General features: G+C 39.7%; 1 protein-coding gene across 10 annotated transcripts in view; it reads right to left on the bottom strand.

The window, feature by feature from the left end:
- Positions 1 to 13,062, bottom strand: part of APBB2 (amyloid beta precursor protein binding family B member 2) — a 150,532-nt gene that overhangs the window by 85,371 nt on the left and 52,099 nt on the right. For 4 of the 10 annotated variants that reach the window (XM_003205852.4, XM_031553150.1, XM_010710250.3 and 1 more), the window contains exons 1-2: positions 12,088 to 12,194; positions 3,314 to 3,383 (exon numbers count right to left, since the gene is read on the bottom strand). The exons of 1 other annotated variant lie outside the window; for it this stretch is intronic. In XM_003205852.4, the coding sequence (XP_003205900.1) occupies positions 3,314 to 3,332 (19 nt within the window). In that variant the 5' untranslated portion in view covers positions 3,333 to 3,383; positions 12,088 to 12,194. Of the gene's footprint in view, positions 1 to 3,313; positions 3,384 to 6,938; positions 7,012 to 12,087; positions 12,195 to 13,062 lie in introns of those variants that run through there. 5 more of the 10 variants (XM_010710245.3, XM_010710246.3, XM_019614890.2 and 2 more) reach the window with 2 other exon arrangements.

Genomic DNA, 13,062 nt, shown 5'->3' with positions numbered 1-13,062 from the left:
CTTCAGGGAATAGATTTTTAGATTATGAAGAAACGCTTTTCTTTTTCGTTTAAACCATCATTTGTTCCTTTACTGCCTATTTGTGGCTCCCACTAATATGTACAAATACTCCATGAGCACCTCAACTTACACACACAGTAGTAGTGACTGTTTTTGACACCTGCCAACCAAGTAAGACACCAATTAATAAATCTCTCCCATCTGCTGCAGCATGAAGCACCCTTTCTGTTGCTCCTAATTCTCAAGTATTACCGACTGCTTGTACTGCACATAAAAATATGTCTGAGGCTTATCTAGGAATGAAAAATTATCATTTGAGCTAGCTGATGACAGATCATTCCTGCTGAGCTGTGCTGCATCTTGTACATCTGACACGACAGAATAGACTACTGTACAGATTTGCAGGAGATTAAACATTTGGTTTTTAAAAGCATATCAGCATAAACACAGAGCAAAAAGGAGCACTTCACAATGTTAATAAATGAGTATACAGTTGCCCGTATTGCCTCCTCTGTATTCAACTGCAAAAGCTTCAGAACTGCCCATGCACACTGCAACAGCCTGTGTTTAGGTAATGTTTAAACATCCTATTGCCAATTTCAGTTTTAGCCACAAAAGATTTCTAAAACACAGCCATCATAAGACTGAAAGAAATTCTCTAAGTGCACATCTCAAATGCATCAGTACACATCGCTTCCTGCATCTCATCTTAAAACAAGACTAGTGCAAATAGAAAGTTCACGTCTGATCCAACGTAGTTTTTATCAAAGCACATGTTTTAATCTAAAAGCATGGAGAAGCCCATGTTTGCAGACTGGCTGTTTAAATTCTTGTCCTGAATCAGTTAAAATCTGACATTCTGGAAATAAGAACAAATTTTTTAAGGCAGAGTAATTTTGATCTGCTGCACTCATGGAATTGCACAGTACCTATTTGTGCTAGATTATGTTTTATTTTGCATTCCAGAGGTGTTTTTTCCATCAGTAAATAAAACAGCCTCAATCTGAAACAAGACATTTATTCTCATCCTCGACTACAAGCGATTTGTTGTATAAAACGTTTGCCGCTATTTTCCACCACTGAACAAGTTACTTAAAAAATAATCTTCCTAGATAAAGTTTAAGTATCTGCCTGTCAGATTATCTTTCATTGGCCTCCTGCAGCTAGCATTTCGCATATCAAAAATACCCTAAGTATAAGCTCACTGAGACACTGAAGCAGCATGTACTATCTTCTGCTTATCTGCTTGATGAAGCTCCCCCACTGGTTTACGACAAACACTGGCACGTGGCTCAAGGACTGGAGCAAAGCCTCCAGAGGCTCCACCTAAAGTCTTTTGTTACCAAGCACTGTTTATAAAGTGGGCACTAAATTAGGCTGCTTTCTGATCATATGCAGAAAAATGTGCACATGAAACTTTTGCTGGACACCAGCTTGCCTCCCAGAGCAGCAGCAGCAGGAGGTGTATGCAGAGAGGAACATTCCATCCCCTCCTGTCACTGCACACCAGATCAGGCTTCACAAGAGGCACAGCTGGCACCAACCTCTCTCAATGAGAAATGAAGGTGGGAAGAAAGGAAACTACAACAGAGAAGAAAAGAGATAAAATACAAAGTCAGCACTTAGGTCTCAAGGGCAGAAAGACCAGGATTAAGTAAAGTGTTGGAAAATATTCAAATGCAAGGGAAAGCTTAAACAATCATAAGAAACTCTAACTTGCAGAACAGAACAGCACAAGGAAAAAGAAAGCTAGCTTGCCACTCCTACTTTTTCTTAAAAAAAAAAAAAAAAAAAGGGCACCATGATGCTCAAATACCCTCATTTTTCACAGAGGACGCCCATCTCAGCGTTATATTTAAAAATTTCAAGGAAATGCACCTTCCTCCTGTACTTCTGCTCATGAGCCACATGGGGCAGACAACAGAAATAAGCAGCAGCACCCAGCTAGGGCTTTCTATGACATTTTGGAGTTGTGTCCGTGCTAAACCTTTTCATCCCTGCATGAGATCTGCCCCTCCACCTTCACTGACTTTGACTGGGGTTAGGAGAGGAGCAGGGCTCAATCCTGGACTGTCACATCTGCCAGAGCATCTGGCACCGTAAACAGATTTTACCTTTCTGCTCACTTCTGAAATGTGTTTCTGTTCTTAGGTTTATGGTGGTTGCTGGTAGTTTATTCCTGTAGAGAGTTCTTCTTTACATCTTCATCAGTAACAAAGCATCCAGAAGTGCCAATATGTGCATTACAATTTTCCTGTCAGTCACATAACACTGGCTTTTCAGACAAGATTTCTGGTGTGGAAACAAACTTCTCAGAAGGAGCACTTGGGAAGGCTTGCACTGCCTTCACTTACTCCTGACCATCTCAGCCATGCCAGCATTCAAGAGGTCAGTGCTCCCATTGCAATGAGATTATGGCTCAACTCATGATAAGGGAGGAGCAAAGCAAAGGATGGGCACACCATTTCCCTGCCAGACTAGTGGGTGCTTCCAATTGCCCCAACCTAGTTTTATTACACTCTATTTTATAGCTGTACAAATTGCACCCCAGACAATTTGAGCAACGGCTCCCATCAGAGCCTGAGTAATCAACTTTCTTTAAGCTAAAACACGAGCAAAAATGGACAAGCAGATCAAGCATGACTGCAATGATACATATTGCAGCAAGAGCACATGTACAGTAGTAAGTTGTAAGCAAGGAAAACAGGGCATCTCAAGAAGAAAAAGACTCGACTCTGGTATAGAACCAACAATAGAAAAAATATTATCAACATTGAAGTGCTTTAAGACAGTATTTTGGTAGGTTGAGGATCTACCATAGCAATTCATTAATTATTCTGGCTTGCTATTCATAAGATATCAGTCCCGGAAATATACTTTCAATGAATGGAAGCATAACTATACACTTTCACCAGTGTAATGTGCTTAACAGGAAGAAGTCCCAATTCATTAAGCATAACAATAATATAAGTAACACTATTACTTGAATGGCTTTTATTTATGTTTTTCAATCACGTAATGTGCCTTACTGAGCTTGAAGAAAGAGACAGAAAATGCCATTACAAACAGAAAAAAAACATTAATGCTAGACTGATTTGCCTTTAACTGAAATAAGGCTTTTCTGTATAGGAATTAATTTTAAAAAGCCAAACTGGGAGTTTATTCAAAAAGGTGCTGTCAATAATAAATGAAAGGTTTTGCTCTTTTTCATTTGTAAATGCAGAATGAAAGCAAAAGATGGGCCTGGGAAGAAGAAGAAAAATGAGAAAGTTTTATATATTTGCAAAGCAGAATCTTTTAAAGGGGATCTGACCTGGAAGTACTTCTGACATGGCTCACGGGGGCGTCAGCAATGCATCAGGAAATAGATTATAATTTGAAATCTGAAAAGAGGGATCATGTAAGAATTAAAAACAAAGGAAAATACAAAATAATCCACATTTCAGAAGCTCCCAAAAGGCTAAGTATTCTAAACAAACTCTGGTAACATAGCAGTGATGATCTCTGGAGCTTTCAAAGCTATTTGAAAAGCATTAAAGTATGGGAGATACTAATAAGACCAAGTAATTAAAACTAACACAAACATCACTTTTCTTAATTTATGCTTTACAATAGTCTCCAGTTTTACACAACACATTGCAAGAGGAAAAAATGGTTAGAAAATTGGGGGTTTTCCCCAGTAATTCTTCACTTGCTTACCCAGGAAACTACACCAGCACTGGTAAGATAAACCTAGCAGTAAGACATCAACACATGAACGACTTGCAGAATAAGACCCAGCACATGAAACTAGTGAGCACAGTCTGCAGGGCAGATCCAACAGGAGAGAATTCTAACAAGCAACTGGGTAGTGGCCTCCTGTGTGGGTCCATCTCTCTGGAGGTAAGCTATTTTTGCCTTAGGGTCTTTGGTTTGGATACAAACAATGCATACACATTTCTATACACCTGCAACTACAGTTGCATCAAGGAAATCCTATCTGCAAAGATATCCGCTGAAGGCAAAACATTCAATGACAAAATGAAGCAGTGGGGCTACAGCCTCAAGTCCTATGGACTTTACCTCATTAAAGCCTAATCAGGTGGAGAGAACGATTCCAACTCGGTATTAGCTAATCCTTGAGTTTCAAAGAGTAAATACCTGGTTAAAACACCAATTTAAATTAAGTATCCTACTGCAGTCTTCTTGCATCTGCATTCTTCCTCAGTTAGAACCAGCAAAATGGTAAAAGCTAGATATCAGCTGAAAACCTCCTTGTGAAGTCCAGACTTACACTAATGAAGCTGACATCAGAACGCGGACTAACAGCTTCCTTTCTGTCAAGCGTCACCTACACAAAAAGGTCAATATCCAAGGGATACTGAATGTTTTTAGAAGGAAAAAGGAGAAAGAAAAACACTTGGATGAAGAGTTATGGTAGAGGAGAGCAACTGAAGGTGCTCCCATGGGAAGTGATTCTCTTCCTGCAGCACCATTTCTCTGCTGGGCCCAGCTGGGAGTGGGAGGAGGAAGCTCAGCACAGCCAGCAAAGCAAGCCCAGCTCCACAGCCTGACCCCACAGCACAGCTGGGGAACACAAGAGCAGGGCAGGAGCTGAGCTGCAAGCAGCTTGCTCATGCCCTCTCACTTGTCTGCAGGCTGCTCCATGCAGATCACAGAGCTGCTGAGGACAGGAGTGGTCTGTCAAGACCATGTACTCCATTGCCATCATTGAAGCAGGGCACCCCTTGGGCTGCCTTCCCTGCCCCACCCTGGTGGCTGTTCTCACCCCTCCAGTCCTTGCTAATGCAGGAACCAGCTTCCCGCCTTGCTCCCACTTCCCCACGAGGCTCGCTGCCAGCCTCTGCTGCCTCAGAATCACACCTCTCCTGTTAGAGCCGACCACGTTGCCAATAGCCTGGCAGTGGTATATGTTCTTGTGATGCTCTTATTAACAGAAACCCATAACGCTGATCCATCTTTAAAAACTGTTTTTAAGGAAAAGACAATTTTAAGTCCTGCCATTAGTTCTGGTACTGCCTTTTGTCTTTTTTTCTCTTCCTCTTCCCATCCTTCCAGTCAGATTCCTTATCTAGCAAGAATTAAGGACAAGATGCCTTTCACTGACAGATTCTAACACCTACAAAGAAAAAAAAATATTATCAAGAAAAATGCTAGATTTATTGCTCACATCCTCATAATTTTATGAAGACCGACAGATGTAAATAATCAGCATATATCTGAGTGCCTGAAGCATAGTGCTGTGGACTCCCTGGGCAAACTCATGCTGTTCAGAGTGCTCCTGAGTCGAGCAATCACTTGCAGAAACAAAGAGCAGCACTTTCATTTATATACTGCGTATCCACAGCATGCAATCAGGATTAAGCCTGCATTTAGTGCTGCAAAAACAAGGCACCAAGTCTTCTTCAAATTTGATTTTCTTCCTTTAATCAGATTTCCCCTCCCCCTCCACCCCCCTGCAGAATGGAAGAGTCTGGCAGGCACAATCAGTGCTGTCACTGCAAGGAGATGGAGTGTGCGTTATCTGTTGGCTACGGCAAGCACTGCTATCAGGACCTTCTGCCATTTAAGCTATGTGGTTATAGCCACATCTGCTAACTAAACCTGTCTTTTTTAAAATCCTGGTGTGTAAATTAAAATCCAGAGCCTTAATATTCTCTCTTTAAAAAAAAAAAAAAATACAATGTATTTATCACTCAGTTTCTACAGTAAAGATCATATTTCAGACTTTGTTAGTTAAAAAGAGCTCTACTTTAAATAAATGCTTTACTCTAGAGAACAAGCTTACATGAATGAACACACATTCATTTCCTCTTATACAGAGACAAACTCAGAAATTGTAACTTAGGTTTCTGAAGCTGAGATCAATAAACCAAGATAGATTTAATCTTCTGTATTCTGAAACTTCAGTACTGAGTGCCACACAAAAATAGCATTTACTGTCCCTTAAGCTAAACAACATGCAGTTAAATCTGATTGGAATTGCCAAAACCGAAGCATGATAACATACAAAAAAGAAAGCTACAATAAATCTGTCTCTGGGGAAACAAAGCAACCAACATGCCCTGTAGAACAGAGTATGCAGGTGCTTCATTAAACTGTGGAAAAGAATCGGTGCTCACAAGCTGAGCACATAAACTGACTTATGGTGACTCAGATCAAATTCAGAGCAAGGAATTTTCAGCCTCCACATCAGTGTAACTTGGATCATTTGACAACTCCTAAATCAGGAAGTAAAACTATTAAAGAGATGATTGATTCCCAAACTGGGCTGAAGAACTGGCAGCATCTATTGCCTGTATCAGTGTTCCAACTGTTCTCAATGGCACGAGTCCAACACCAAGCCCTTTGGTCAGGAGGGATGGGCAGTGAAAGTAGAAATGTGACTGAGCATAGGTCACAGCATTAGTAACAAAAGGAAGAAAAAAAAAAAAACCCACAAACTGACACACTATCAGATCGGATGGATGAGCTAAGTTGCGCTGAACCAAACAAAACAAAAAAATTAAAGAATGATCATCATTAACCCCTCCCACATATCTTGTTTGTGGCCCTGCTGTTGCAGCCTGCAAACACTCTGCCATTCCCACAAACAGCACTGCATACACGTGAGCACCATCAGCTTCTAATCGCATGCATATGAATGCAAACACTTCAGATTCTCTTTTTAAATTAATGCATGTTACTAATTAAATTCCTGATGGCCTGGGTTCAGGATTTCACCTGCAACAACTTCAGCTGGCCCCTGAATTGCAGATAATAAGTTTATGGCTAGTTATACATTACACTCTTATCAAGGTTAACCAGAAACATTTTTTACCCTCAAACTACCTAGTCTGGCAGTAATAGCTTTGAACCAGCAATTACCCACTGTTCTCAAAGCTGAGATCCCAAAATACATTTGAATTTTTTTCTTATTACCACAAGATTGTACTTACTGTTAAGTTGAGCTCTAAAAATGCAAATCAGAAAACTAAATTAATGGGCCAATTTTCAGAAGACTCTGCAACTCTATACGAAAAGAGACAAGAATTAAAATATTGATATATCAAAAGTCTAAATATGAAGAATCAAAACTCCTCATTTCAATCACAGTGTTTGCAAATAACTTCAAATCACTAACAGTAAGTTGAGACAAGTGAGCAAAATTAAAGTCCAAGTCTTACTAACAGAAAAGAGCACTGATCACCAGGTTTCATAAAATAAGATGATATGGACTATCAGGAAGAAAGAATTACAGATTTATGGAATTCTGTTCCATGTATTAAAAACATTCTGTATCTCACCTAAGCAAGGCTATTGCATCATATATTTTTACATCATTGTTAAATACATTTGCTGAAATCATCTTCAAGTTGGACTCATATGTCCTTACCACATTTCCCTTGTCTTAGTAATGGAATGCATTTCAGAGCAGAGGTTTCACCAAACCTGAAAACATACCCACGTTTCTAGTTCATAATTTGTTCTTCCATTAAAAGCTAAGCTATAGTAAAGTTTATCATAGAAAGAACAATTTCAGCCAGGCTCAACATTTGCCAATAAGGCTACACATTATCTTCAACAAAACCTTAATGGGACAAATAGGAAAACAGTTTATGAACCAATTGTTGCAGTTCTTCTAAAGCTGTCGGACATCTGAGAGATTGTTTAGGGGGCCATACTCTATAGTAACTCTCCTAAATGTTATTATGGCACTAGAGTATAGGAATAACTTTAATCTCAGCCTATTGAAGCAAGCAGAGTTGCTTGAGAATGTTGTTGTGCTGCAATGAGAAACTTCTACCCATAGAGCTCATATATAAAACAAAACACGTTCATAAATAAAATCAAAGTGTACTTGCTTTATGATCGCCATAAACTAAATGGATCAATCCATAATAAAGTGGAAGGAGAACATAAAAAAGCAACGGCTCTGAATGACATTTATATTCCTCTAAAGTATGGCTAAAAGTGTCCTCAGTTTCAACAAACTTAGCTGTAAAAGCCTTCAAACGAGTGGAGAAAGAACTGGCCTGGATTTCAATGAGTCTTAAGTTCTCGATGTGCTAACCAAAATACTCCTTCCTTTTGTGCTGTCACTACCCACATACTCATTGAGTGTCACAGGGTGCTTTTACAGGTACAGTTTACAGGGAACTGAAGTTCTTGTGATGGGACAAGCATACAGCATACAACTCCATAATGTGTGGTCCTACAGAAAACCTTCAGCTTTAGAACAGTTCTATTGTTAAAAAGAAATGGAACTGCCAGAGGTGTACTGCAGTGACTTGGTATAGTATTTAACCATGCTAAGAAACAAAAAAGCAGAAGTGACACTATGCATCCAGGGCACCATGTGGTTCACAAAGGAACCTCTCCCTCTGTAGACTCCAAGTCAAAGGAGGTCAGTGCTGCAGACCTAACTTCCTATCTGTGGGATCCAGAACATCTTTGGGTTTTGTCAGGACTTCTCAAGAGGTATCAAAGAAATTGTCATGCAAGTCTCCAGACAGGTTTCTACGAATGGTAGAAAGTCAAATGAGAGAGGCATCAACTGAGAGAGCAACGTATATGCCATTGAGTGCTTTTGTAAATTTTACTCCTTTAATTGTCTGTATTTCTGGCTTTTCCACATCTCAGCAATGATTCTGAGCTGCTTTTCAACAACCTTATGAAAACTGCCCTTCCTGAGCATGAACTCAGGTGACACTTGACACTCACTCAGGTGCTTGTTAGACCAACGCCTGGAAATACCAAGACATATGCGGCAGGTCTTTGCTGACAGAGAGGTACCAGGACACCTCTACCAGGAACTGTACACTTCCTACAGTCAGGCTACCTTCCTGGAGTGGTTTTGTATTGTTTTAGCAGGGGCTCCACTCCAAATGTGCAAAGCCATGAAAGTTCTCACACCAGCTTGCGTACATCACTATAGCGATGTAATTGCTGAGATTGGCTGTAAGACTGTAAACTTCAGGTTTTATCCTGAGTTTTATTGCTGTTTATGTTGTCATTGCAGCATCTGTTTCCTTATTTTACTGCAACAAAGCTAAAGCTTTTCAGTATTTTCATTCATCAATATTCCTTTGGAAGACTAGCAGTGGGAGAACACCTCAGTGCAAAAAAGGCTGCAGCTGGGCACTCCCTGACAATGTTGAAGAGAAATAGAAAGAGCAGGACTTTGAGTATTCCGGAGGAAAACCAAATCCCAGGTTTATGAAATCAATCCTGCTCTCTCTGCCCTCAAGTATTTTGAATTGTTTGTAAGAGCTCTAGCATGGGAGACAGTCAAGAAGAACCAAGACCCAAACATCTCCCCTCCACAGTCCAGGGAGTGCCATCCCACAGGGGATGTTTCCTTTCATTCTCATCCTTGATTTATGAATATTTCATTAAAAAGTTATTTCCACCAAAAGGTTTTCCATCAGAAGTTTCTGAAATATAACCTCTTTCAACTCTACTAATTGTATTGGCAGAAATGTTATCAATAAATCATTTTACGTGGACACTAGTCTAAGCAGTTTTTAAATAAACATGCCTAATACTTTGGAAAAAAATTCCACCTCTGCCCTCCATGGTGACTTGCGCAAGGCAGACATGGTGCTCTCTTCTGCATAAGCAAAGGCTGAAGAGAGCTGCAGAAGCGAGCAGGTCTTTGCCACCATGGGACTGGGCCTCCACCCAGCATGCTCCAGAGGTCAATGACTACCAAAACTACCACCCAGAAATTCCTGCCTTTCCTCACTTGTCCTCTGAGAAAACAAAAAAGGAGGGCTTTTTTTTTTAATTTGCATTTTCATATCACTCTAAGAAAATATAACTGCTGTGCATTTAATTATGTTTTAAACTGTGCCCATCCATGCCTTTGATTGCATGCAGGGCAGCAAAGTGGAACTGCAACCAATTCCGACAAAATCCTTTGCTTTGATTCCAGTATCATACAAAATGCTACAAGCACGTAAAGCAAATGAGATTATGTTGGGGGCAGAATATGCCAACATCCCATTAGAAAGTTTTTCCAGTTATACAGAAGACTTTGTTAACAGAGTGCACAGAACCAAGATTTTAGCCATAGTATGAAAGTAAATTTGAAGCTACATAACACAGTTCCTGTCTTTTCAGGAGAGTTACTGCAACTGATGCAGAAAAGTGGTTTTATGAGTAAATATTGGAAGAGATAAAAATATGAACGAAGCTCAGGAAAATTTGTGAAGGGGAACACTGTTTACAAAGCCAGGCTTCTCCATGCTGGAGACTTTCCAGTCTCACGTCCATAATTTTCATAAGAAAAACAACAAGAACAGTACAGCAAGGAGGGAGGCTCCCTGTTGAGCATCAAGTCAACACAAGCAGTGTTAAGTAGAGCCAGGGATACACCCAAGACTGTTTTCTTCATGGCCAGTAATCAGGCAACATCATTGTTCTTTAACTAGATGTTTAAAAAGCCAAAATTAGCAGGTACCTATTAAATTCACTACTTTCAGTTCTACATTTTAAACATCTTGCTTCTTCTCTACCTTCAGCATCTGCATTTCAACTATGTTTCCTAGCAGTGGGCTTCAAATAAGCTGTTTTCTATTTGAATTGTTATATTTCTTTGCATATAAAACCTTCTGTTACTCTTCTAAGAGTACGCAATGCTCTATATTCACTACAGTTATGAAATCATTCAACAAAACAGTCAATATCATAAATGGCCAAGAGTGCCCTACTCCACATGGGCCTAATTCTTCTCCTCACAGATTTTATTTATTTACAGAACGGTAGTAGTATGTCTATACACATATGTATAGACAAAATAGAAAGTCATTGATTAAGGTTTAAAACTGCCCCAATTCCTTAACACTACATAATAAACATCAGAAAGTGAGGGTAAAGTTCTTCCTTTAATGGCAACAACTGTGATTACTGAAATACAATAACTGAGATGCTGCCGTTACTCATTATTTATGCAAAGAAAGCAAAAGCAAAATGATACATTTTACTAGTACTTTCACCAGGATCTAAGGTGCTACCAGAAATCTAATTCTCCAAAGACTGGTCAGTTTCAGTGCTCTACTGATGGATGCCCAAAGCACTTACTATGCTAGGCACCAGGAAGTAGCAGCAAAACAAAAAAAGAAAACAAGTGAGACTTAATAACCGTGACAGGTTAAGAGAAGGGAAAACCTGGATAAACAAAAGAATAAAACTATAATGAAGTAGATATTTTGGTATCCTTGCCCTCAAACAAGGAGTTCTGACATCAGTTGTTCCTGATGCAAATTTCTGAACTTTGCCAGTTCTTCGCTGCCTGCAGGTGTTAAATTAGACAACAAGAAACACATTGTAGGCTCTTCTGGCAATAAATAAATGCCATTTATTGTAGGTAGAAATAGGAAAGATCCTACTACCTGTTGCTACAAAGGATCATTTCAAAGCTGAACTTCAAGCTTAGGCTGAGATGTAGATTTCATGCCTTGCAGGATGCTTGGGAGGCCAGGCTTAAAAGGCTAGCACCTAGAGATAACATCAAGTGATTCAAACAGACCTGCAGGTGACCACCAGAGATGTCTCAAAGTTGTAACAGCCATTTATTCTCCCAGTGTTAGCATTTACAATATCTGAACATTAATACCCAACATAAACATAATCCAGAAGGATGTAATTCAGGAAAATTCAGTGTGAATAAGATTGACCTCACATACATAAATAATCTGAACTGGAGCTGTTAGTGTAAGCTGTAAGCAGTTAAAGCAATTGTGCACAGTGATGTTCAAGCTGTTTGCCAATCTGAAGGTATCTGGTACTGAACACTTGTGTTGGGAGCAAGGAGAAACAGCAGCTAAGTTTTTGAATGCTACAATAAATGAATAGAGACCTTGATCACAAAACACAGCACAACGCAGCAGGCTCACTCAAGTCCCTAAGTTTTCTTAAAGTTCTCAAAGACACCTCTGCAATTTGACCATTAATCAGTATACTTACCATTTGGGTATACACACAGGAGAGCTGGCATCGATTACAATATGTCAGCATCCTTTGATAAATACTTCTTCAAAATTTATGAACTTAGCCTTCAAAAGCAACCAAGTGACCAATAAATGAGACCAATTGCATACATACATGAGTTGCTTGGCCGATAGTGAGCCCCTGGGTAGCGCCTGCCCATAATGCCGTCAGCACATCCCCGCGCGCTGTCAGCTGCTCCCAGCACAGATCGAAACGCTCAGCTGGGGGAGGAGGAAAGCACAGATTTAGTACAACAGCTGTATCTTTTTCATTAAAATGCTAATGACCCTCACAAATTTCAGGCTAACTACATTTATAAATTATTCATGGCCGTGCTGTGAGAGTAGATGAACTGTTGTGCTATACATGCAGCATAAATTTATTATTAGTGCTTGGCCTCCATTAATAAGCTTATATAAATTTGAAGGCACAGAGATGTCTCAGGTCATACAGCAACTTAATACGGCCCACAATGCCATCCAAACAAAACACTGCAAGACAGAAATTGCTTTCAGCTATAAATACAGCCAGACAGCAGGTGAAATTTAACAGCATTGTCATTTTAATTATCATGCAACAATCAATAAGCAACAAGTTTATCAATATTCTATATTTACTATGGAAGCAAAAGTTATCCATGCCACACAATGCCAATTGCTTTGAATCTGTTTCTGAAAACCATTCTTGTCTTTACAGCAATGTAGTCCAACACTAGTGTGTCAGTTTTCCCACAGTAACAAAATCCCCAAGTGACCAAGAAATGCATGGCATGTGTTGGGGTCAGCCCAGAGTAACATGCTGCAAACCCTAAACCTCAATCAAAATGCTACTGAGCCAATAAAATACTAAGCATAAAATATTTTAGTCTGAAGAGAAGAAATCCCATGGCTTCTTTTTCATGCCTCATAGTGACTTTTAGATCTTTGCAGTTGAATGAATTTTACAACTATCTACCTACTACCTACTCAATACCAAGGCCTTCCTAAGAGCTGTAAGACAAACCTTCCAGCCATTCATCCTGTGCAGCCAAGGGCACACATCACAAAGCAGGCTGCCCCAACTTTCATCTCAGGCTACCACTTTTTTTTT

The sequence above is a fragment of the Meleagris gallopavo genome, chromosome 4 (assembly GCF_000146605.3).
Source record: "Meleagris gallopavo isolate NT-WF06-2002-E0010 breed Aviagen turkey brand Nicholas breeding stock chromosome 4, Turkey_5.1, whole genome shotgun sequence".
Classification (NCBI taxonomy): Eukaryota; Metazoa; Chordata; class Aves; order Galliformes; family Phasianidae; genus Meleagris; species Meleagris gallopavo.
The sequence above is the reverse complement of the archived record's forward strand: the minus strand, read 5'-3'. Positions and strand labels throughout refer to the sequence as shown.